The sequence below is a fragment of the Oncorhynchus masou genome, chromosome 24 (assembly GCF_036934945.1).
Source record: "Oncorhynchus masou masou isolate Uvic2021 chromosome 24, UVic_Omas_1.1, whole genome shotgun sequence".
NCBI lineage: Eukaryota > Metazoa > Chordata > Actinopteri > Salmoniformes > Salmonidae > Oncorhynchus > Oncorhynchus masou.
Genome location: NC_088235.1, coordinates 109,007,539 through 109,034,003, shown reverse-complemented (window position 1 = coordinate 109,034,003; position 26,465 = coordinate 109,007,539). Strand labels below are relative to the sequence as shown.

Genomic DNA, 26,465 nt, shown 5'->3' with positions numbered 1-26,465 from the left:
GGCCAAGCCTAGCTGTCCCTGTGAGCCGTGTCAGATGTTTATGCTCTTCATTCCCATTCAATATGACCTTAACTTTAAGGACATAACAGCTAAGAGATTTCAAATAGACCTACGACTTGAATTACATGGCAAAAATGGCAAAAACTATCAGCGAGACCTCTCTTAACTAAATCGTAAAAAGAATGTGGTCAAATCAGCTACCTCTATTTAAAAGTATTTTCAAATAACTTCCTATAAATAGCCAAAACAATTTTAAAATACTTACAGTACCAGTCTAAAGTTTGGACACACCTACTCATTCAAGGGTTTTTCTTTATTTTGACTATGTTCTATATTGCAGTGAAGAGGCGTCTCCAGGATGCTGGCCTTCTAGGCAGAGTTGCAAAGAAAAAGCCATATCTCAGACTGGCCAATAAAAAGAAAAGATTAAGATGGGCAAAAGAACACAGACACTGGACAGAGGTACTCTGCATAGAAGACCAGCATCCCAGAGTCGCCTCTTCACTGTTGACATTGAGACTGCTGTTTTGTGGGTACTGTTTAATGAAGCTGCCAAATACTTGTGAGGCGTCCGTTTCTCAAACTAGGCACTCTAATGTACTTGTCCTCTTGGTCAGTTGTGCACCGGGGCCTCCCACTCTTCCTTCTATTCTGGTTAGAGCCAGTTTGCGCTGTTCTGTGAAGGGAGTAGTACACAGGGTTGTACGAGATCTTCAGTTTCTTGGCAATTTCTCGCATGGAATAGCCATCATTTCTCAGAAAAAGAATAGACTGACGAATTTCAGAAGAAAGGACTTCGTTTCTGGCCATTTTGAGCCTGTAATCGAACCCACAAATGCTGATGCTCCAGATACTCAACTAGTCTAAAGAAGGCCAGTTTTATTGCTTCTTTAATCAGAACAACAGTTTTCAGCTGTTCTAACATAATTGCAAAAGGGATTTCTAATGATCGATTAGCCTTTTAAAGCGATAAACTTGGATTAGCTAACAACGCGCCATTGGGCCTCTATATACGCCTATGTAAATATTCCATTAAAAATATATATTTTTTTTAAATATAATAATCAGCCGTTTCCAGCTACAATAGTCATTTACAACATTAACAATGTCTACACTGTATTTCTGATTTATTTGATGTTATTCAATTAACAAAAGTGCTTTTCTTAAAAATACAAATAAAATTAAAAAAATACTATTTTAAGTCACCCCTGACTTTTGAACGATAGTGTAAATTGTATATTTGTAGGCACCCTTTGCCTTGATGACAGAACACTATGCCTAGATGACAGCTTTGCACACTCTTGGCATTCTCTCAACCAGCTTCATGAGGTAGTCACCTGGAAAGCATTTCAATTAACAGGTGTGCCTTGTTAAAAGTTAATTTGTGGAATTTCTGTCCTTCTTAATGCATGAGCCAATCAGTTGTGTTGTAACAAGGCAGGGGTGGTATACAGAAGATAGGGCTTAAGGGCGCTGTACTGCAGCGTCAGCTGTCCCACCAGAGACCCTTGGTTCGCGCCCAGGCTCTGTCGCAACCGGCCGCGGCCGGGAGGTCCGTGGGGCGACACACAATTGGCCTAGCGTCGTCAGATATACATCTGTTTCTCAAATGATTGCCTCGCCTGGTTTACCAACTACTTCTCTGATACAGAATGGTGTATACTCTATACTTCTGGCCCCTCCTTGGACAAGGTGTTAACTAACCTCCAGACGAGCTTCAATGCCATACAACTCTCCTTCCGTGGCCTCCAACTGCTCTTAAAACGCAAGTAAAACTAAATGCCTGCTTTTCAATCGATCGCTGCCCGCACCTGCTCGCCCGTCCAGCATCACTACTCTGGACGGCTCTGACTTAGAATACGTGGACAACTACAAATACCTGGGTGTCTGGTTAGACTGTAAACTCCCCAGACTCACATTAAGCATCTCCAATCCAAAATTAAATCTAGAATCGGCTTCCTATATCGCAAAAAAGCATCCTTCACTCATGCTGCCAAACATACCCTCATAAAACTAACCATCCGACCGATCCTCAACTTCGGTGATGTCATCTATAAAATAGCCTCAAACACTCTACTCAACAAACTGGATGCAGTCTATCACAGTGCCATCCGTTTTGTCACCAAAGCCCCATACACTACCCACCATTGCGACCTGTACGCTCTCGTTGGTTGGCCCTCGCTTCATACTCGTTGCCAAACCCACTGGCTACAGGTTATCTACAAGTCTCTGCTAGGTAAAGCCCCGCCTTATTTCAGTTCACTGGTCACCATAGCAGCACCCACTCGTAGCACGCGCTCCAGCAGGTATATATCTCACTGGTCACCCCCAAAGCCAATTCCTCCTTTGGTCGTCTTTCCTTCCAGTTCTCTGCTGCCCATGACTGGAACAAATTGCAAAAATCTCTGAAGCTGGAGACTCACATCTCCCTCAATAGCTTTAAGCACCAGCTGTCAGAGCAGTTCACTGCACCTGTACTTAGCCTATCTGTAAACAGCCCATCTATCTACCTACCTCATCCCCATACTGGTATTTATTTATTTATTTTGCTCCTTTGCACCCCAGTATCTCTACTTGCACATTCATCTTCTGCACATCTACCATTCCAGTGTTTAATTGCTATATTGTAATTACTTCACCACCATGGCCTATTTATTGCCTTACCTCCCTTATCTTACCTCATTTGCACTCACTGTATGTAGACTATGTTTGGCCTTTCACTCGGGAGCTCGGCTTGGCCATGTTTGGCCTTTCACTCGGGAGCTCGGCTTGGCCATGTTTGGCCTTTCACTCGGGAGCTCGGCTTGGCCATGTTTGGCCTTTCACTCGGGAGCTCGGCTTGGCCATGTTTGGCCTTTCACTCGGGAGCTCGGCTTGGCCATGTTTGGCCTTTCACTCGGGAGCTTAGCTTGGCTAACTGCTCGGTAAACACGGTACATGTGTCAGGTTTACAGACGTGCAAACAGGACTGGTCGGGATTCAGAACGGAATCATCAGAGACTACACTAGCGTATGGTACTGGGTTGGTGTAACTGATTGATGATTACTACAGAAGTTCTGTGTTGCCATGCCAATATAGAGGAAGTCACTGTGAGGGCAGGCTACAGAACTTCACACCACTTGAACAGGAGAAGAAGAGAAAAATAACATCCTCATGCTGACTAAGCTAAAATATCTCGTAAAAGGAAAAGAAGAAGCAGATCTCGATTAAAAGGGAGACGTTTACACATTATATTGCATTTTGTGGGAACTAAATACAAACAGGCCTATCAGATACAGTTTTTATTCAAGTCTGCAGATGTTGGCTACAAACGTTTTGAGAACACAAACAAATGTCATGGTGGAGCATTCGATGCCGACATGGATGATCGTTTGCCTGAATTTGTAGTGTACATCAACATCACAGAAACCCTAGACCCACTCCAAATTACATACCGCCCCAACAGATGACAATCTCTATTGCACTCCATAATGCCCTTACCCACTTGGACAAAAAGGAACACCTATGTGAGAATGCTATTCATTGACTACAGCTCAGCGTTAAAAACAATAGATCATTTAAAGCTCTTCAATAAGCTAAGGACCCTGGGACTAAACATCTCCCTCTGCAACTGGATCCTGAGCTTCCTGACGGGCCGCCCCCAGGTGGTAAGCGTAGGTAACAACACATCTGGCAACCTCATCCTCAACACATGGGCCCTCGGTGGTGCGTGCTTAGTCCCCTCCTGTACTCCCTGTTCACCCCCGACTGAGTGGCCAAGCATGACTCCGACACTATCATTAAGTCTGCAGACAACAACTGTGGTAGGCCTGGTCCCCGACAACAATGAGACCGCCTATAGGGAGGAGGTCAGAGACCTGGCAGTGTGGTGCCAGGACAACAACCTCTCCATCAATGTGATCAGGACAAAGGAGATGTTCGTGGACAACAGGAAAAGGAGGACCAAGCACACCCCCATTCTCATTGACTGGTCTGTAGTGGAGCAGGTTGAGAGCTTGAAGTTCCTTGGTGTCCACATCAACAAACTATCATGGTTCAAACACACCAAGACAGTTGTGAAGAGGGCACGACAATGCCTATTCCCCCTCAGATGACTGAAAAGACTTGGCATGGGTCCTCAGATCCTCAAAAAGTAATACAGCTACAGCATCAAGAGTATCCTGACTGGCTGTATCACCGCCTGGTATGGCAACTGCAAGGCGCTACAGAGGGTAGTGCGTACAGCCCAGAACATCACTGGGGCTACGCATCCTGCCATCCAGGACCTCTATAGCAGGCGGTGTCAGAGGAAGGCCCTAAAAATTGCCAAAGACTCCAGCCCCCATTGTCATAGACTGTTCTCTCTGCTTCTGCACGGCAAGCGGTACCGGAGTGCAAGTCTAGGTCCAAAAGGCTTCTTAAACCTCTTAAGGATCTCTACAGATCGGTGTCCCACCCTCGGGACGGTTGAGCTAATGTGTGCTAATGTGATTAGCATGAGGCTGTATGTAACAAGAACTTTTCCCAGGACATAGACATGTTAGATGTTGGCAGAAAGCTTAAACTCCTGTTAATCTAACAGCACTGTCCAATATGCAGTAGTTATTACAGTGAAATAATACCATGCTAATGTTTGAGGAGAGTGCACAGTTATGAACTTGAAAAGTTATTAATAAACCAATTAGGCACATTTGGGCAGTCTTGATACAACATTTTGAACAGACATGCAATGGTTCATTGGATCAGTCTAAAACGTTGCACATACACTGCTGCCATCTAGTGGCCAAAATCTAAATTGCACCTGGGCTGGAATAATACATTAGGGTCTTTCTCTTGCATTTCAAAGATGGTACAAAACAAATACAAAGAAAACAGTTGGATTTTTCTTTGTATTATCTTTTACCAGATCTAAATGTGTCATATTCTCCTACATTCATTTCCACAAACTTCAAAGTGTTTCCTTTCAAATGATATCAAGAACATGCATATCCTTGCTTCAGGTCCTGTGCTACAGGCAGTTAGATTTGGGCATGTCATTTTAGGCGAAAAGTGGGGGGGAAAGGGGGTGGATCCTTTAGAGGTTTTTAACAGCTTCTACCCCCAAGCCATACGACTGCTGAACAGCTAATCAAATGGCCACCGGACTATTTCATTGACCCCAGCTCCCATTCTTTTTTTTCTTCCATTTACACTGCTGCTACTTGCTGTTTATTATCTATGCATAGTCACTTTCCCCCGACCTACATGTACATATTACCTCAATTACCTCGACTAACCTGTACCCCCACACTGACTCTGTACCAGTACCCCCTGTATATAGCCTCAATATTGTTACTTTTTATTATTTCTTTACTTTATTTAGTAAATATTTTCTTTAAAAAACGGCATTGTTGGTTAAGGGCTTGTAAGTAAGAAGGTCTTCTCCACCTGTTTATTCGGCACATGTGACAAATACAATTTGATATTAGTTAGGCATGGCATGAGTTAGGCATGGTTCTGCAGAGGGCACAGCCATCCTGCCTTGTCCTTCCTCCAGTCACTATGATGCCAAAATGGAGGGTTGTTTGCAGGGCCTGGCAGTGCCTAGACCAGGTAAATGGAGGGTTGTTTGCCGGGCCTGGCAGAGCCTAGACCAGGTAAATGGAGGGTTGTTTGCCGGGCCTGGCAGAGCCTAGACCAGGTACATGGAGGGTTGTTTGCAGGGCCTGGCAGAGCCTAGACCAGGTAAATGGAGGGTTGTTTGCCGGGCCTGGCAGAGCCTAGACCAGGTAAATGGAGGGTTGTTTGCAGGGCCTGGCAGAGCCTAGACCAGGTAAATGGAGGGTTGTTTGCAGGGCCTGGCACAGCCTAGACCAGGTAAATGGAGGGTTGTTTGCAGGGCCTGGCACAGCCTAGACCAGGTAAATGGAGGGTTGTTTGCAGGGCCTGGCAGAGCCTAGACCAGGTAAATGGAGGGTTGTTTGCAGGGCCTGGCAGAGCCTAGACCAGGTAAATGGAGGGTTGTTTGCAGGGCCTGGCAGAGCCTAGACCAGGTAAATGGAGGGTTGTTTGCAGGGCCTGGCAGAGCCTAGACCAGGTAAATGGAGGGTTGTTTGCAGGGCCTGGCACAGCCTAGACCAGGTAAATGGAGGGTTGTTTGCAGGGCCTGGCAGAGCCTAGACCAGGTAAATGGAGGGTTGTTTGCAGGATCAGGTAAGGTGGTGAGGCTCTGATACACAACACTTAAAAGGGAGAGCCCAAGATTATTACACTCCGTCTCAGGTTACAACCTGCCACAGGAAGGAAATACACTGGAGGGAACCCCCATGGTAAACCACTTACCTTACATCATATGTGAGAGAAAGTACAGCACTACAGCTTAGAACTAGTGTATTCCTCAGTCAGTCTAGCTTTTAAATATGTAGTCCTTCACAGGGTTAAAGTTAGTCAAGGTCCCTGACCTCTCACCTCTAACCCATGGGCACCAGGTCAAGGCATGTTGACTCTGACCTGCTAAGAGGGGACTGACCTGTGAAGGCAGGTCAGCAAGTTATCATACCATTACCAGATACCTGAGCTTGGAGGCCAGAGAAGAGTGTGTGGGTGGTAGAAGCACACACACACACACACGGGATAAGGCTACTTATAGCAGGCCCAGCATAGCAAGTCCCTTTACAACTTAGTGTTTGACATTTCATCCCGTCAGTAGAGGATGCCTGGTTATTCTTTAAAAGTGCCTTCCTCACCATCTTAAATAAGCATGCCCCACTCAACAAAAAAAATAGAACTAAGAACAGCCCTTGGTTCACTCCAGACCTGACTGCCCTTGACCAGCACCAAAACATCCTGTGGCGTTCTGCATTAGCATCGAATAGCCCCCGCGATATGCGACTTTTCAGGGAAGTTAGGAACAAATATACACAATCAGTGAAGAAAGCAAAAGGCTCGCTTTTTAAAACAATGCTCATCCTGTAGCACAACCTGCAAAAAGTTGAGCCACTGAGGTCCATGGAGAATAAGAGCACCTCCTCCCAGCTGCCCACTGCACTGAGGCTAGGTAACACGGTCACGCCACTGAGGTCCATGGAGAACAAGAGCACCTCCTCCCAGCTGCCCACTGCACTGAGGCTAGGTAACACGGTCACGCCACTGAGGTCCATGGAGAATAAGAGCACCTCCTCCCAGCTGCCCACTGCACTGAGGCTAGGTAACACTGTATAAGAGCACCTCCTCCCAGCTGCCCACTGCACTGAGGCTAGGTAACACTGTATAAGAGCACCTCCTCCCAGCTGCCCACTGCACTGAGGCTAGGTAACACTGTATAAGAGCACCTCCTCCCAGCTGCCCACTGCACTGAGGCTAGGTAACACTGTATAAGAGCACCTCCTCCCAGCTGCCCACTGCACTGAGGCTAGGTAACACTGTATAAGAGCACCTCCTCCCAGCTGCCCACTGCACTGAGGCTAGGTAACACTGTATAAGAGCACCTCCTCCCAGCTGCCCACTGCACTGAGGCTAGGTAACACTGTATAAGAGCACCTCCTCCCAGCTGCCTACTGCACTGAGGCTAGGTAACACTGTATAAGAGCACCTCCTCCCAGCTGCCCACTGCACTGAGGCTAGGTAACACTGTATAAGAGCACCTCCTCCCAGCTGCCCACTGCACTGAGGCTAGGTAACACTGTATAAGAGCACCTCCTCCCAGCTGCCCACTGCACTGAGGCTAGGTAACACGGTCACGCCACTGAGGTCCATGGAGAATAAGAGCACCTCCTCCCAGCTGCCCACTGCACTGAGGCTAGGTAACACTGTATAAGAGCACCTCCTCCCAGCTGCCCACTGCACTGAGGCTAGGTAACACGGTCACGCCACTGAGGTCCATGGAGAATAAGAGCACCTCCTCCCAGCTGCCCACTGCACTGAGGCTAGGTAACACTGTATAAGAGCACCTCCTCCCAGCTGCCCACTGCACTGAGGCTAGGTAACACGGTCACGCCACTGAGGTCCATGGAGAATAAGAGCACCTCCTCCCAGCTGCCCACTGCACTGAGGCTAGGTAACACGGTCACGCCACTGAGGTCCATGGAGAATAAGAGCACCTCCTCCCAGCTGCCCACTGCACTGAGGCTAGGTAACACTGTATAAGAGCACCTCCTCCCAGCTGCCCACTGCACTGAGGCTAGGTAACACTGTATAAGAGCACCTCCTCCCAGCTGCCCACTGCACTGAGGCTAGGTAACACTGTATAAGAGCACCTCCTCCCAGCTGCCCACTGCACTGAGGCTAGGTAACACTGTATAAGAGCACCTCCTCCCAGCTGCCCACTGCACTGAGGCTAGGTAACACTGTATAAGAGCACCTCCTCCCAGCTGCCTACTGCACTGAGGCTAGGTAACACTGTATAAGAGCACCTCCTCCCAGCTGCCCACTGCACTGAGGCTAGGTAACACTGTATAAGAGCACCTCCTCCCAGCTGCCCACTGCACTGAGGCTAGGTAACACTGTATAAGAGCACCTCCTCCCAGCTGCCCACTGCACTGAGGCTAGGTAACACGGTCACGCCACTGAGGTCCATGGAGAATAAGAGCACCTCCTCCCAGCTGCCCACTGCACTGAGGCTAGGTAACACTGTATAAGAGCACCTCCTCCCAGCTGCCCACTGCACTGAGGCTAGGTAACACGGTCACGCCACTGAGGTCCATGGAGAATAAGAGCACCTCCTCCCAGCTGCCCACTGCACTGAGGCTAGGTAACACTGTATAAGAGCACCTCCTCCCAGCTGCCCACTGCACTGAGGCTAGGTAACACGGTCACGCCACTGAGGTCCATGGAGAATAAGAGCACCTCCTCCCAGCTGCCCACTGCACTGAGGCTAGGTAACACGGTCACGCCACTGAGGTCCATGGAGAATAAGAGCACCTCCTCCCAGCTGCCCACTGCACTGAGGCTAGGTAACACGGTCACGCCACTGAGGTCCATGGAGAATAAGAGCACCTCCTCCCAGCTGCCCACTGCACTGAGGCTAGGTAACACGGTCACGCCACTGAGGTCCATGGAGAATAAGAGCACCTCCTCCCAGCTGCCCACTGCACTGAGGCTAGGTAACACTGTATAAGAGCACCTCCTCCCAGCTGCCCACTGCACTGAGGCTAGGTAACACGGTCACGCCACTGAGGTCCATGGAGAATAAGAGCACCTCCTCCCAGCTGCCCACTGCACTGAGGCTAGGTAACACTGTATAAGAGCACCTCCTCCCAGCTGCCCACTGCACTGAGGCTAGGTAACACGGTCACCACGATGAATCTACGATAACCGAGAATTTAAATAAGCATTTTTCTACAGCTGGCCATGCTTTCCACCTGGCTACCCTTACCCCGGCCAACAGCTCTGCACCCCCCATAGCAACATCCCAAGCCCCCCACCACTTCTCCTTCACCCAAATCCAGATAGCTGATGTTCTGGATGAGCTGCAAAACCTGGACCTGTACAAATCAGCTGGGCTAGAAAATCTGGACTAGAGGTCAACCGATTAATCGAATGGCCGATTAATTAGGGACGATTTCAAGTTTTCATAACAATCGGAAATCAGTAATTTTGGACGCCGATTGTTTTTAGTTGTTTTTTTTCATCTTTATTTAACGAGGCAAGTCAGTAAAGAACACATTCTTATTTTCAATGACGGCCTAGGAACGGTGGGTTAACTGCCTTGTTCAGGGGCAGAACGACAGATTTTTACCTTGTCAGCTCGGGGATCCAATCTTGCAACCAACGGTTGACTAGTCCAACGCTCTAACCACCTGCCTCACGAGGAGCCCACCTGTTACGCGAATGCAGTAAGAAGCCAAGGTAAGTTGCTAGCTAGCATTAAACTTAATCATATTCACTAGTTATAACTACACACGGTTGATGATATTACTAGTTTATCTAGCGTGTCCTGTGTTGCATATAATCGATGCGATGCGCATTTGCAAAAAAGGACTGTCGTTGCTCCAACGTGTACCTAACCATAAACATCAATGCCTTTCTTAAAATCAATACACAGAAATATATACTTTCAAACCTGCATATTTAGCTAAAAGAAATCCAGGTTAGCAGACAATATTAACCAGGTGAAATTGTGTCACTTCTCTTGCGTTCATTGCACGCAGAGTCAGGGTATATGCAACAGTTTGGGCTGCCTGGCTAATTGCAAACTAATTTGCCAGAATTTTACGTTCTAGTTTGGTTTCATCTGACCATATGACATTCTCCCAATCTTCTTTTGGATCATCCAAATGCTCTCTAGCAAACATCAGACGGGCCTGGACATGTACTGGCTTATGCACGGGGACACGTCTGGCACTGCAGGATTTGAGTCCCTGGCGGCGTAGTGTGTTACTGATGGTAGGCTTTGTTACTTTGGTCCCAGCTCTCTGCAGGTCATTCACTAGGTTCCCCCGTGTGGTTCTGGAATTTTTGCTCACCGTTCTTGTGATCATTTTGACCCCACGGGGTGAGATCTTGCGTGGAGCCCCAGATCGAGGGAGATTATCAGTGGTCTTGTATTTCCTAATAACACACTGAAGATAGTTGGCCTTCCTGTCTGCTGTATTCACCTTGCACCATTGAAGACTGCCTGACACTATATATAGGATAGGCTGCTATAGGAAATAATTAGAGCAGGATACCCTGGTGTGGCATAATGGGTCCTGGGTGGAGCTCTTCCATTTCCTAATAATTGCTCCCAGAGTTGATTTCTTCAAACCAAGCTGCTTACCTATTGCAGATTCAGTCTTCCCAGCCTGGTGCAGGTCTACAATTTTGTTTCTGGTGTCCTTTGACAGCTCTTTGGTCTTGGCCACAGTGGAGTTTGGAATGTGACTGTTTGAGGTTGTGGACAGGTGTCTTTTATATTGAGAACAAGTTCAAACAGGTGCCGTTAATACAGGTAACGAGTGGAGGACAGAGGAGCCTCTTAAAGAAGAAGTTACAGGTCTGTGAGAGCCAGAAATCTTGCTTGTTTGTAGGTGACCAAATACTTATTTTCCACCATAATTTGCAAATAAATTCATAAAAAATCCTACTATGTGATTTTCTGGATTTTTTTCTCCTCATTTTGTCTGTCATAGTTGAAGTGTACTGATGATGAAAATTACAGGCCTCATCTTTTTAAGTGGGAGAACTTGCACAATTGGTGGCTGACCAAATACTGTTTTGCCCCACTGTATGTGGACAACTAGAAATACCTAGGTGTCTGGTTAGACTGTAAACTCTCCTTCCAGACTCACATTAAGCATCTCCAATCCAAAATCTTCCTATTTCGCAACAAAGCCTCTTTCACATATGCTGCCAAACATGCCCTCGTAAAACTGACTATCCTACTGATCCTCGACTTCGACAATGTCATTTACTAAATAGCCTCCCAACACTCTACTCAGCAAACTGAATATAGTCTATCACAGTGCCATCCGTTTTGTCACAAGGCCCAATATGGCTCAGTATGGTGACCAGTGAGCTCAGACAAGGGGAGACTTTACCTAAAGGTCGCAGTGGTGGGTATCTGAGGTCACTACCCACCACTGCGACCTGTACTCTCTCGCTGGCTGGCCCTCGCTTCATATTCGTCGCCAAACCCACTGGCTCCAGGTCATCTATAAGTCTTTGCTAGGTAAAACCCCACCTTATCTGAGCTCCTGGTCACCATAGCAACACCCATCCGCAGTACACACTCCAGCAGGTATATTTCACTGGTCACCTCCAAAGCCACCTCCTCCTTTGGCCGCCTTTCCTTCCAGTCCTCTGCTGCCAGTGACTGGAACGAATTGCAAAAATCACTGATGCTGGAGACATATCTCCCTCACTAACTTTAAGAATCAGCTGTCAGAGCAGCTTACCGATCATTGCACCCTTACACAGCCCATCTGTAAATAGCACACCCAACTACCTCATCCCCATATTGTTATTTATCTTCTTCCTCTTTCGCACCTCAGTATCTCTACTTGCACATCATCTGCACACCTATCACTCCAGTGTTAATGCTAAAAAGTAATTATTACGCCACTATGGCCTATTTATTGCCTTACCTCCCTAATCTTACTACATTTACACACACTATATATATATATATAGATTTTTTCTATTGTGTTATTTACTGTACGTTTGTTTATCCCATGTGTAACTGTGTTGTTTTTGTCGCACTGCTATGCTTTATCTTAGCCAGGTTGCAGTTGTAAATGAGAACTTGTTCTCAACTAGCCTACCTGGTTAAATAAAAGTTTGTTGTTTTATAAAATAAAAAAATTGCCAAATACCCAAAACGGCAAAAATCAAGATCCGGTTTCTATTAGACCAAAGACACACTGAAGATAGTTGGCCTTCCTGTCTGCTGTATTCACCTTGCACCATTGAAGACTGCCTGACACTATATATAGGATAGGCTGCTATAGGAAATAATTAGAGCAGGATACCCTGGTGTGGCATAATGGGTCCTGGGTGGAGCTCTATACAGCTCTCTGACATACAGGGGGAGGAGGAAGAGGAAGAGGAGAAAGGGTAGAGGAGGATGAAACAATTTAGACTTTGTATCAGGTTTCAAAGCATGCCATGAATGAAATTCATCGCCTTGGGTGTGTCTATGCAATTCAGATTCAACTGTATCCTCCCTTCTCAAACACAATTCAGCAAACAAACACACACACAATCTCTATCCAGGTGGTTTGATACAGCTGCACAAGCCCTAAAAATATAAGCAGCTGTAAAAAGTTTTTGAATGTGTATCGAGTACAGTAGCCACATTCATATAAAACAGACCTGGGTTACTATTCAACTAAAACCAGCATCCGCTACTTCTGCACTGTGATCAGGTCCAATAAGAGTTGGATAAAGCTGCCAGTCTACATCTTGAAAAATGACACACACACACACACACACTCCTCTGAAGACTGCTCTCTGACCAGCAAGTAAATCAGGAGGGATTACCAGCAGTAGCATCGGAGTAATCATGTCAGTGGACGGATTACACGCCTGACTCTTATCATACATATCTTACAAAGACCAGATTGCTTCCCGTCCTATTCTGCTTTTTCATCAGCAACCAACAGGACCCAAAAGTAGGGAGGGAGGAGTGAACGAGAGAGGGTCAGTGTGTGTGTGTGTAAGCGCGCGCGTGTGTGTGTGTGTAAGCGCGTGTGTGTGTGTGTGTGTGTAAGCGCGCGCGTGTGTGTGTGTGTGTGTGTGTGTGTGTGTGTAAGCGCGCGCGTGTGTGTGTGTAAGCGCGCGTGTGTGTGTGTGTGTGTGTGCAAGCGCATGCATGCGTAGTAGATTACTGTATGTCTGTGTATTATTCAGCAGTCAGTCATGTGTGTATAATGCCTGAACCTGTGTAACCATGCAAGGGTCAAGAAATATTCTGTGTGAACTCATCAAAGAATAAAACACTGGGGTTGGGAGAAAGAGACAGACACGAGGAGAGAGAGAGACACGGGGAGGGAGAGAGAGAGAGACAGGGGGAGAGGGAGAGAGAGACACGAGGACAGGGCGAGAGACGGGGAGAGAGAGAAAGAGAGAGACGGGGAGAGAGAGAAAGAGAGAGACGGGGAGAGAGAGAAAGAGAGAGACGGGGAGAGAGAGAAAGAGAGAGACGGGGAGAGAGAGAAAGAGAGAGACGGGGAGAGAGAAAGAGAGAGAGAGACGGGGAGAGAGAAAGAGAGAGAGAGACGGGGAGAGAGAGAGAGACGGGGGAGAGAGAGAGAGAGGGGGGGGAGAGAGAGAGAGAGGGGGAGAGAGAGAGAGACGGGGGAGAGAGAGAGAGAGACGGGGGGGAGAGAGAGAGAGACGGGGGGGAGAGAGAGAGGCGGGGGGAGAGACAGAGAGGCGGGGGAGAGACAGAGAGGCGGGGGAGAGAGACAGAGAGAGAGAGAGACGGGGAGAGAGAGAGACGGGGAGAGAGAGAGACGGGAGAGAGAGACGGGGAGAGAGAGAGAGAGACGGGGAGTGAGAAAGAGAGAGACGGGGAGAGAGAAAGAGAGAGACGGGGAGAGAGAAAGAGAGAGACGGGGAGAGAGAAAGAGAGACGGGGGGAGAGAGAGAGAGAGGGGAGAGAGAGAGAGACGGGAGAGAGAGAGAGAGACGGGGGAGAGAGAGAGAGACGGGGGAGAGAGAGAGAGAGAGACGGGGGAGAGAGAGAGAGAGAGAGAGAGAGAGAGAGGGAGAGAGAGAGAGGGAGAGAGAGAGAGAGAGAGACGGGGAGAGAGAGAGAGAGACGGGAGGGGAGAGAGAGAGAGAGAGACGGGGGAGAGAGAGAGAGAGAGACGGGGAGAGAGGAGAGAGAGACGGGGAGAGAGAGAGAGAGAGAGGGGGAGAGAGAGAGAGAGAGACGGGGGAGAGAGAGAGAGAGAGAGACGGGGGAGAGAGAGAGAGAGAGAGACGGGGGGAGAGAAAGAGAGAGAGAGACGGGGGAGAGAGAGAGAGAGAGACGGGGAGAGAGAGAGAGAGAGAGACGGGGAGAGAGAGAGAGAGAGAGGCGGGGGAGAGACAGAGAGGCGGGGGGAGAGACAGAGAGGCGGGGGGAGAGACAGAGAGGCGGGGGAGAGACAGAGAGGCGGGGGGAGAGACAGAGAGGCGGGGGGAGAGACAGAGAGGCGGGGGAGAGACAGAGAGGCGGGGGAGAGACAGAGAGGCGGGGGAGAGACAGAGAGGCAGGGGGAGAGACAGAGAGGCAGGGGGAGAGACAGAGAGGCAGGGGGAGAGACAGAGAGGCAGGGGGAGAGACAGAGAGGCAGGGGGAGAGGCAGGGGGAGAGACAGAGGCGCAGGGGGAGAGGCAGGGGGAGAGGCAGGGGGAGAGGCAGGGGGACCAGCTAATGAGATTAAAAAAACACATAAAGGAGGACAATGAGGAGTGGTTAGCCAATCAACAACCATTCCTGTTCAATTACACCAGTGAATGCAAGGGTTTCAATCCGTAAGAGTTACTGTAGGGGTGGCGGTGGCCCCAGGAGTGGGCTGGTGGAAAGGAATCAAATGAGTTCGCCCAACTGTCCGGACTGGAAGTTCTAATACAAAATCAACAAGAAAGTGTCTTCCCAGAGTTGACAGGGTTGTGTCTTCCCAGAGTTGACAGGGTTGTGTCTTCCCAGAGTTGACAGGGTTGTGTCTTCCCAGAGTTGACAGGGTTGTGTCTTCCCAGAGTTGACAGGGTTGTGTCTTCCCAGAGTTGACAGGGTTGTGTCTTCCCAGAGAGACAGGGTTGTGTCTTCCCAGAGTTGACTGGGTTGTGTCTTCCCAGAGTTGACAGGGTTGTGTCTTCCCAGAGTTGACAGGGTTGTGTCTTCCCAGAGTTGACAGGGTTGTGTCTTCCCAGAGTTGACAGGGTTGTGTCTTCCCAGAGTTGACAGGGTTGTGTCTTCCCAGAGTTGACAGGGTTGTGTCTTCCCAGAGTTGACAGGGTTGTGTCTTCCCAGAGTTGACAGGGTTGTGTCTTCCCAGAGTTGACAGGGTTGTGTCTTCCCAGAGTTGACAGGGTTGTGTCTTCCCAGAGGGACAGGGTTGTGTCTTCCCAGAGTTGACAGGGTTGTGTCTTCCCAGAGTTGACAGGGTTGTGTCTTCCCAGAGTTGACAGGGTTGTGTCTTCCCAGAGTTGAGTCTTCCCAGAGTTGACAGGGTTGTGTCTTCCCAGAGTTGACAGGGTTGTGTCTTCCCAGAGTTGAGTCTTCCCAGAGTTGACAGGGTTGTGTCTTCCCAGAGTTGACAGGGTTGTGTCTTCCCAGAGTTGAGTCTTCCCAGAGTTGACAGGGTTGTGTCTTCCCAGAGTTGACAGGGTTGTGTCTTCCCAGAGTTGACAGGGTTGTGTCTTCCCAGAGTTGACAGGGTTGTGTCTTCCCAGAGTTGACAGGGTTGTGTCTTCCCAGAGTTGACAGGGTTGTGTCTTCCCAGAGTTGACAGGGTTGTGTCTTCCCAGAGTTGACAGGGCTGTCTTCCCAGAGTTGACAGGGCTGTCTTCCCAGAGTTGACAGGGTTGTGTCTTCCCAGAGTTGAGTCTTCCCAGAGTTGACAGGGTTGTGTCTTCCCAGAGTTGACAGGGTTGTGTCTTCCCAGAGTTGACAGGGTTGTGTCTTCCCAGAGTTGACAGGGTTGTGTCTTCCCAGAGTTGACAGGGTTGTGTCTTCCCAGAGTTGACAGGGTTGTGTCTTCCCAGAGTTGACAGGGTTGTGTCTTCCCAGAGTTGACAGGGCTGTCTTCCCAGAGTTGACAGGGCTGTCTTCCCAGAGTTGACAGGGTTGTGTCTTCCCAGAGAGACAGGGTTGTGTCTTCCCAGAGTTGACAGGGTTGTGTCTTCCCAGAGTTGACAGGGTTGTGTCTTCCCAGAGTTGACAGGGTTGTGTCTTCCCAGAGTTGACAGGGTTGTGTCTTCCCAGAGTTGACAGGGTTGTGTCTTCCCAGAGTTGACAGGGTTGTGTCTTCCCAGAGTTGACAGGGTTGTGTCTTCCCAGAGTTGACAGGGTTGTGTCTTCCCAGAGTTGACAGGGTTGTGTCTTCCCAGAGTTGACAGGGTTGTGTCTTCTCAGAGTTGACAGGGTTGTGTCTTCCCAGAGTTGACAGGGTTGTGTCTTCCCAGAGATGACAGGGTTGTGTCTTCCCAGAGATGACAGGGTTGTGTCTTCCCAGAGTTGACAGGGTTGTGTCTTCCCAGAGTTGACAGGGTTGTGTCTTCCCAGAGTTGACAGGGTTGTGTCTTCCCAGAGTTGACAGGGTTGTGTCTTCCCAGAGTTGACAGGGTTGTGTCTTCCCAGAGTTGACAGGGTTGTGTCTTCCCAGAGAGACAGGGTTGTGTCTTCCCAGAGTTGACAGGGTTGTGTCTTCCCAGAGAGACAGGGTTGTGTCTTCCCAGAGAGACAGGGTTGTGTCTTCCCAGAGACAGGGTTGTGTCTTCCCAGAGATGACAGGGTTGTGTCTTCCCAGAGAGACAGGGTTGTGTCTTCCCAGAGAGACAGGGTTGTGTCTTCCCAGAGTTGACAGGGTTGTGTCTTCCCAGAGTTGACAGGGTTGTGTCTTCCCAGAGTTGACAGGGTTGTGTCTTCCCAGAGTTGACAGGGTTGTGTCTTCCCAGAGTTGACAGGGTTGTGTCTTCCCAGAGTTGACAGGGTTGTGTCTTCCCAGAGTTGACAGGGTTGTGTCTTCCCAGAGTTGACAGGGTTGTGTCTTCCCAGAGTTGACAGGGTTGTGTCTTCCCAGAGTTGACAGGGTTGTGTCTTCCCAGAGTTGACAGGGTTGTGTCTTCCCAGAGTTGACAGGGTTGTGTCTTCTCAGAGTTGACAGGGTTGTGTCTTCCCAGAGTTGACAGGGATGTTAACGGTATCTCTCACCCTGGATCAGCTGATATTAAGCACCAGATCACAGCATCTTCTCGAGGGTGACGGACATCTACAGAACCTTTCACTCAAAGAAATGTAACACGAGTACTGCCATGATCAAATGTGACCATTCTTTAACTTTTGTTGGGAGGACCAACCCCCTCCCCCCCCCCCCCCTCAAAAAAACCCCAGAGTAAAGCAACAGCCAGTATCTGCCTCGTGACCAGCCGGGTATCTTCCAGACCTGCGATCTAAAGGGCATATTAGAGGAGATGTTGTTACTAAGTCCAACCATCTACAGTACAACACACACCCTCTTTATTGGCTACTGTGACAGATTATAGCAGACAACTCTCAACCTGTGTAGGCCTGTATTCAATCAAAACAGTAAAACAAAACACTGGCGCGACTCAACGCAACGATTTACGACTTGAGCAGTGACTGGAGTGGGTGGACTGCAGCTCTGACGTCACATAAAATGACGTTTTTATCCAAAAAAAACGACTGATTTCAGCACACAAGCCCGCAATTACACAGAACAATGTTTTGTTTGATTCTTTGGGTGTTGAAATCAGCTGTAAAAACAAATAATTATACTAGCCTTATACTGCAATGCAGGGCCTATAAAAGGGGGGACATAGCCAACACACACACACACACACACACAGTTTAAAAACAGAGATGTAACTCAAGACATTCGAGACGGGTTCTTGGTAGGAGGCCAGACACCCGAAAACCACCACTTCTGGGTCAATACTACAATAAGGAGAGGAGGGGCACGCCAGAATGAACAACACATTGGGAATTCCTGCTCTGTAGTGTTGCCGTGGCGTTGCCGTGGTGTCAAAGCTTATAGGACAAGACTTTACACCACGCCTCCCTCATGCCAAGCAGTCAGTAGGTTACTTTGGGAACAAGAAAGTTATTACAAGTCAGTAAACTAAAAGACAGCCCACAGAAAACAATGACTGAATCGTAGCGATAGGAAACTAAAACTAACTCAGTTTGAAATGAGTTAGTGGTATAGTAGTTACTATGTCATTACAGTTATGAAACCTAGAGAAGGCACGGGATAACTTGAAATGATTCAAATTAAAACAGATTTATAATGATCATTCTGTTGGAATTAAGTGACTGTCTTCCTTGCTGGGTGAACCATTTCAACCCCAGCATGTTGAGATCAGTGTGCTCCAGGTAGGGGAGAGGCAGGTTCTGGGTAAAAACAGAAAAACCTGTTTGCTTTGCTCAAGCAGGTTAGGCAGGTGACAATACAGGGGGAAAGTAGAGGAAGTCGACCGATTTGACAGACTTTGTGAACAGATTAGGCCTGGGTTTGAATGAAGGGGTATCGTACCTATCAAGGCTTGGAAGAGGTTGCTCTGAAAAATGTTGATGAGTCTTTCTAGTGACTGTCTGAGTTGTCTGTCTTCTGTCTGTCCAAGTTTCGTCTTGTATTCCTCCATGAGCAGTAAAGCTCTTTGAGCATCTGTAAACAAAACAAAACATATCAACAACCAACAAGGCAATGAGTGAATAAATGGCAACTACATTGATACATAATCAAATTTAAAGCAACAGGATTGATATAGGTTATGGGATTGATATAGGTTATGTGATATCAACAGACTGGCTAAGGGTTTCATATTCGGTGACTGGGAGACAGTCAGGTGGCAGAATGCATTGGCAACAACTCACGTGTAATATGCAACATATGTGGCTTTGACTGTCGCTATATTTGTTGCACGATATCAGTTGATGTGGCAACACATGAGGTGGCAAAAAATATATATATATTCGTCTGCATTGGCCTGCTGTAGTTTGCTTTAGCTTGCTACAGCTATTGACATTCTGTAGCATATCGCTTTCATAGCAGGCTGCCATTACATGTGATATCTTTCAGAAAACAGACGAATCGGGATTCTCACCTTTCTTTCGTATAGGCATGACAGCTCCCAAGTGCAGCAGGAAAAGTAGACGCAGGCACTGTTTCGTGCAGGCTAATGTTTGGTGTAGTAGCCTACACTCCCTTGCTTCAGATATCCTTTGCTACAGTTGCCAGAGGGGCAGAGCCAGGAGTTTACACCGTTTTAGCATGAACAGAAACTAGTCTCTTCTCTCCTCAAAAAACGCAATGTGCGCTATAGCTCCCGCCCGTTCAATAGACTACAAAAGGCACCGTTTTTTCTTACTGGACTATAAACATGCAATGAATCCGATTTTTTTTTGGTAGATTAAAGCCTATTCAGATGACCCGCCGTGAATGCCAATGTGACCAGCTTGTATCCCTGGCAGGGCTAACTGACAGGGTTCATTTAGGTTACTGCCAGTAGAGACAGCGCAGGATTCCCGACACCAGTTTCCCACTAACAGCTATGTGAAACACTACTGCCGTGTGTCACGTTCGTATCTCCAATCAATTCTCATACACTAAACATAAACAAACCGGTTCTCAGCAAGCCCAGCTCTATACGGTGCAATTCATTGAGCAGCCTGAAAATCTGAGAACATGTGCAGTGCAGTTCAAAGTGGCAGAAGAAACTGCGAGTAACGAATCCTAAAGTTCAGTCTGTGCATTTAGGGAGTAAAATCCTCTTTTTTGTTTCTGAGTGCTGAATTATTCGTTTCCCGCTCTCAAGCTTTTATCTATGTCGGTCCGGCAATATTTCCACAAGTCAAAGTTCCCCTGCTCGGCGCTCTCCCCTCCTCCTTCTTTCCACCAATGTATGAGGAATTCCAAACTTTCCTCCAAAATGGCGTCCGAAGTGTGGAATCGGATCACATGATCAACCTCTCGCCACCCAATGGTGTCGGTAGGCTACAGAGGAGCCGAGCTCGAAGAGTTTTTTACAACAACAAAAACTTTAAACTGCTTTCAAAGGTCACTTTACATTGACTGGTCTTAAACCTATGTATACATGGCTCGGGTTTTACAGTGGTTTTTTGAAGAGTGTCATTGTAGCCATAACATTGTTGCATAGACTAACAAAAGTTACATTGAAGCAAACACAGGTTTTTCCGGAGGGCGAAACACATTTGGTTTAAATGAACTGTATTACTATGTACATTTTTTCATTTGTTAATGTTCAAATACATATATTTGCATAGAGAGAATTGTAAAAACAGGGTGTTTGATGAGATTGTGTTGTTGTTTTTTGTCGCACTGCTTTGCTTTATCTTGGCCAGGTCGCAGTTGTAAATGAGAACTTGTTCTCAACTGGCCTACCTGGTCAAATAAAGGTGAAATTAAATAAGATAAAGATTAAACTATAGAGGACAGGCAATGAATTGGAAGATTACACCCCTGACATGTCAGATTGATGGTAATAATCCCAATACCTTTTTAAAGTGTGAGGACTTCACCAGTTCAGTGCCATGGGACTTATTGAATATTGTCCACGACACTACACACACTGTGTGTGCTACACGCACATAATCAATATAGAGCTGCCATGCTCATCCTGCCTTAGCCGCCAAGACCACAGTAAGATGGGTTAGTTGGTTAGTGCACCTGGATTTGGTATGCAGGGTTGCCAGTCTGATCCCTGACAAATCCAACTATCCCCAAGCATCAATGACCTTTTCCATACATAGCACAGATGCTGCCAGCCTGTATTCATTCATTCATTACTTCTTTTTTTATGTGTGTGAGTGGTTAAAACTTTCGTTTGCTGTAAATGAAAGTTTATTATTATTTGTATTATTATTTAATTGTTATTATAAGACAATTGTTGTCATATGATTCATAAATATTTATAACAAAAATAGTGGAAATTCTTGAAAATGAGATGGTGCATCTCAAGAGATTTCATCCTGGAAAATGTCTAATAAATACATGAATGAATGAATGAATTCATCCATTTACAGTCACTGCTTACTGTTTATACCAAGGACTCCATTTTATCAGAGAACCTGCTGTCGTTCACCACCATTAGAAACAGGTCCATATTCCCTACAGATTTATGGTCTAGATCTGAGAGTCTCTCTCCCTCCCTCCCCCCCTCCCGCCCCGTCCGATTCTCGCATTGTCATGCTAAACTGACTCATTGTGCACCGGTTAGCAGCGCTCTATTTGGTGTTGTCTCAGATATATATTCCTGGTGTCTGTCATCTATATACTCACACAAACTCTGGCCTGGCTGGTTCTCTGTATGGTATGGTATGATATAAATAACCCTGGCCTGTCTGTTCCTGATGCTGCACTCGCTCACATTTACACAGACCAGCTAGCAGCAGCACTGTGGCCCAGATTAGACAGCAGTGAGGAATGGAAAGGAGGGAAGGAGAGGAGGGGGGAGGGGAGGAGAAGAAAGGAGAGGAGAAAGAAGAGAGGGAGGGAGGGAGGGAGGGAGGGAGGGAGGGAGGGAGGGAGGGAGGGAGGGAGGGAGGGAGGGAGGGAGGGAGGGAGGGAGGGAGGGAGGAGGGAGGGAGGGAGGGAGGGAGGGAGGGAGGAGAAGAGAGAGAGGAGAGGAGAGGAGAGGAGAGGAGAGGAGATGGGAGTGGAGGAGAGGGCGGGAGGAGGGGGGGGGAAAGGGGAGCGAAGAGGGGAGAAGGGGAGAGGGAGAGAAGAGGAGAATAGAGGTAAAGATGAGGAGAGAGGAGGAAAAAGGAGGAGAGGAGACAAGGGAGGGAAGAGGCAAGGAGAGTAGGAGGGAAGAGGAAAGGAGAGAGGAGAGGAGACAAGGGAGGGAAGAGGCAAGGAGCGAGGAGAGGAGACAAGGGAGGTGAGAGGCAAGGCGAGGATGTTATTTTCAGGTAGTCATGTTTTATGAATGGTTCCTTGCTCTCTGTATGTTTACTAGAGGTTCTGCAGAGGAGAATATCTCTTAGACATCTTTTTGTAGCGATGTTGGAAAGGTTCACCAAAGGATTTGAGATTCAGCATGAAAATAATGAATAAGGGTTCATTCATTTCTAAAATTTCTTTTAAATTTCAGTTGAATTCCATTTATTTCGTTGAAGAAAACGGAGCTGATCTGAATCTTTCACTCTGTAACAAGGGTTTTCACTTTCTTTAGGATGTGGAAAACATCTCATTTCTGTTTTTAAAGATGATACTGTTAATACACCACAACAAGCTATTTCATATATTGCTTGAATTTAGTAGAATTTATATCATTAAACATATTTCACTGGAGGTAGATGTCAATTATCAGAGCATAGAACATATTTAGGTTTCACTACTGGCACTGGACTCCAGTGTTAAACGGTGAGTAACCCAAAGGGGTATACTGTGTACAGTAGCTTTGTGTTTCTATAAAAGAGGACTATATGGTAACTTCATTCCTCCCTTGGAGGAAGGACACACACACACACACACACAAGCACGCGCCACACACACACACACTCAATCATACACACAAGCACATACATAAACAGTGTTACTGTACACATTGTCAATGAAATGACTGTTACTCAGTCAAATGTCATGGATATTGGTGTTGCTGACCTTGTGCGATTGTAATTGATTGTTACCAAGAGCGCATGATTGATTGATTGGGTGGCTTTGTGGCCAATTGTCCCTCCCCCCGCTCTATTTATCTGTCCCTCCCCCCTCTCTATCTATCGATCAATCTATCCACCTCTCTATCTCTGATTGGACCATATGTACAGTAATTGTAAGTTAGTGGCTTGTTATGTTGCGTCTATTTCAGGCGTCCTTTCTAACAATAACCAATGGCACTGGCCACAGCTTAGGCCCGAGGCTCCATAGCTCTATAGTGTGAGGGACGCTTGTTGTAATCTGATCTAGTCAAGCCTGCCCTGTCCGCTACTCCCGATGAAAAATATTGATGGAGGGAGACTTATTACTTACTGTAATGACATCATCCACCAACTGCCCAGATGGCCTCCTCTCTCATGTTGGAACACCATTATTACCGGAGAGGTAGGGGCTATTCCCATTGACCAAACGATTATTCCAGTCCTCCCAGGAGAGTTAGATAAAGGACATGCAGAAAAATACTATTTTTCTCTCCTTCCTTCCCGTCAGACAATCCCTTAAGTCTATGCCTGCTCATTTACTTGTCTTCTGATCCCTTTGAAAGAGAGAGAGCGATAGACAGACAGACAGACAGACAGACAGACAGACAGACAGACAGACAGACAGACAGACAGACAGACAGAACTAGTCAGTGAGAGACAGATAAAGACCAATAGATAGGGAGAGAAAGAGAGAGAGAGAGAGAGAGACAGACAGACAGACAGACAGACAGACGGAGACAGACAGACAGACAGACAGACAGACAGACAGACAGACAGACAGACAGACAGAACTAGTCAGTGAGAGACAGATAAAGACCAATAGATAGGGAGAGAGAGAGAGAGAGAGAGAGAGAGAGAGAGAGAGAGAGAGACAGACAGACAGACAGACAGACAGACAGACAGACGGAGACAGACAGACAGACAGACAGACAGACAGACAGACAGACAGACAGACAGACAGAACTAGTGAGTGAGAGAAAGAGAGAGACCAATAGAAAGGGAGAGAGACAGACAGACAGACAGACAGACAGACAGACAGACAGACAGACAGAACTAGTGAGTGAGAGAAAGAGAGAGACTAATAGAAAGGGAGACAGACAGACAGACAGACAGACAGACAGACAGACAGACAGACAGACAGACAGACAGACAGAACTAGTGAGTGAGAGAAAGAGAGAGACTAATAGAAAGGGAGACAGACAGACAGACAGACAGACAGACAGACAGACAGACAGACAGACAGACAGACAGACAGACAGACAGACAGACAGACAGACAGACTGATTTGAATGCAGGATCCGTACACATACAGACCCATTTCAAACATAACCCTGTGATTCTGCAGATACCACTCCACTGCAGTCTGCAGCATTCTCCGGCTTACTGTGATGTCTGCAGGGAGGGGGTTCCTCCTCTCACCCTCCCTCTGACTCTGCTCTCTCACTCTGATGATGCAGAGAAGATTCTGCCATTAGAGCTGACTGAAGTTCTTTGGGCTGACTCAAACTTTCACATGAATAATTAACTGATGTCAATAGGGAAAATATCAAGTATATTGATATGGAAGTTAGGATATGGCCTGCGTGCGTGTGGGTGTGTGTGCGTGTGTGTGAACGTGAGCGTATGTGTGTGTGCGTACACACAAAAGAACAACGTCCATGATCCACCATTGTTGGTTGTTCCCACTCTCTGTCTCACTACAGCAGGCCTTTGTCATACTCAGCGTGGTCCGCCTTGTGAGAGGAGTGATGCCAGGCGCCGGATACAACCACCATTTAACAGTCTGGGTGGGGCACCTACAGACAATACCACTGTCCTGAGAACAGAGGTTCTCTGTCACTGGTCATCTGGCAGACAGCACTGGTCATTCACTCAGCTGATTTGGGGACAGTCAGGACATTGGGGAACTGGGAGTGATATTATTTTATAGGGGGAGAGATATTATTGTCTGGACTAGCTGATATTATAGTGCAGTTTGTTAGTTTTGTTGAATAAGCACGGCAGTCACCACATATCAGTAGTGAATAAGCATGATAGTCACCACATATCAGTAGTGAATAAGCACGGTAGTCACCACATATCAGTAGTGAATAAGCACGGCAGTCCCCACATATCAGTAGTGAATAAGCACGGCAGTCACCACATATCAGTAGTGAATAAGCACGGCAGTCACCACATATCAGTAGTGAATAAGCACGGCAGTCCCCACATGTTCGGTGGCTTTCTCTACTTGTTGTCAAAACATATACTTGTGAAAGTAGATATTTGGCAGGTAGTCACCATGTTGTTTACCTGATTGTGTAAACGCAGCCTATATGTGTCTAGAGCCTAACCCTTCCCATAGATAATTATTTACTGAGTCCCAGTTAATGTCTCGTCCTAAAGTTATTGAGAATATTCCTTCAGTGATGTATTTCCTTTGGCAAGTAAACTTCTATTTCATCGCCCTACAGTAGTTTGAGAGTGTTTTACCTGTGTTTTAGCGATCATCTCCTCCGAGCAGGTTGTGAAACCCATCTACACACCACCCACTCACCTCAGCGAGCCCACTCTTGCCTTGAGGAGGAAGTGATGCGGTTTCGGTTCTCTCTGCTGGTTGGTCCTCAGCAGTACATAACAGGGATTGAAGAAAAATAATTCAAGTCATTCAAGTAGTTCTACCTTTTACCTTTTCTCTGACACCTTTATTTCACCAATTTACCTTCTATTCATAATGTCAACTTCACAACTTAACTCCAACGAAATTTCACCTGTCTTAGCCGGACAGACGTCCAAAAACTTCAAATCAATTCCCCCAAGTCTGTGTCTGTCGAGACCATCGAGACCAACAGTGAGTCATTCTGTCTCAATGAAAGAAGCTCTGCAGTCTTTCTTTCTGCACACCTACTGTACAACAGGCCTACACATACAGACCAATGTCTTTCACACACTGTTTAAACTGAAAGTGTTAACCTTATAGGCCTTGTGACTGAGGGGTCATGTAAAGTGTTGATACATTTCAGAAATCAATCTAAATGACAGGCATGGGTCTTCACAAACAGCCATGTGCTCTATAGCCATGTGCTCTATAGGACATACCAACAATACCATACATGACAATTATTTCCAGATCATGCTGGTTTTGGACCCATGAATGGCCCTCTGCAACCTTTGACAGTCTGTGAGCTGGTGACAATCTGTGAGCTGGTGACAATCTGTGAGCTGGTGACAGTCTGTGAGCTGGTAACAGTCTGTGAGCTGGTGACAATCTGTGAGCTGGTGACAATCTGTGAGCTGGTGACAATCTGTGAGCTGGTGACAGTCTGTGACTTGGTGACAGTCTGTGAGCTGGTGACAATCTGTGAGCTGGTAACAGTCTGTGAGCTGGTAACAGTCTGTGAGCTGGTAACAATCTGTGAGCTGGTGACAATCTGTGAGCTGGTAACAGTCTGTGAGCTGGTAACAGTCTGTGAGCTGGTAACAGTCTGTGAGCTGGTAACAGTCTGTGAGCTGGTGACAATCTGTGAGCTGGTAACAGTCTGTGAGCTGGTGATGACTTGGTGACAGTCTGTGAGCTGGTGATGACTTGGTGACAGTCTGTGAGCTGGTGACAGTCTGTGAGCTGGTGACAGTCTGTGAGCTGGTGATGACTTGGTGACAGTCTGTGAGCTGGTGACAGTCTGTGAGCTGGTGATGACTTGGTGACAGTCTGTGAGC

The 26,465-nt window shown here is 47.3% G+C and overlaps 1 protein-coding gene across 10 annotated transcripts in view; it reads right to left on the bottom strand.

Moving 5' to 3' along the window:
• The window catches only part of LOC135513243 (disks large homolog 1-like), a 324,054-nt gene extending 298,732 nt beyond the window's left edge, over positions 1–25,322 (bottom strand). For 9 of the 10 annotated variants that reach the window (XM_064936074.1, XM_064936071.1, XM_064936072.1 and 6 more), the window contains exons 1-2: positions 19,214–20,025; positions 18,643–18,774 (exon numbers count right to left, since the gene is read on the bottom strand). In XM_064936074.1, coding sequence (XP_064792146.1) covers positions 18,643–18,774; positions 19,214–19,232 — 151 coding nt within the window. In that variant the 5' untranslated portion in view covers positions 19,233–20,025. Of the gene's footprint in view, positions 1–18,642; positions 18,775–19,213; positions 20,026–25,241 lie in introns of those variants that run through there. The other variant, XM_064936075.1, reaches the window with a different exon arrangement.
• Positions 25,323–26,465: the final 1,143 nt, after the last annotated feature.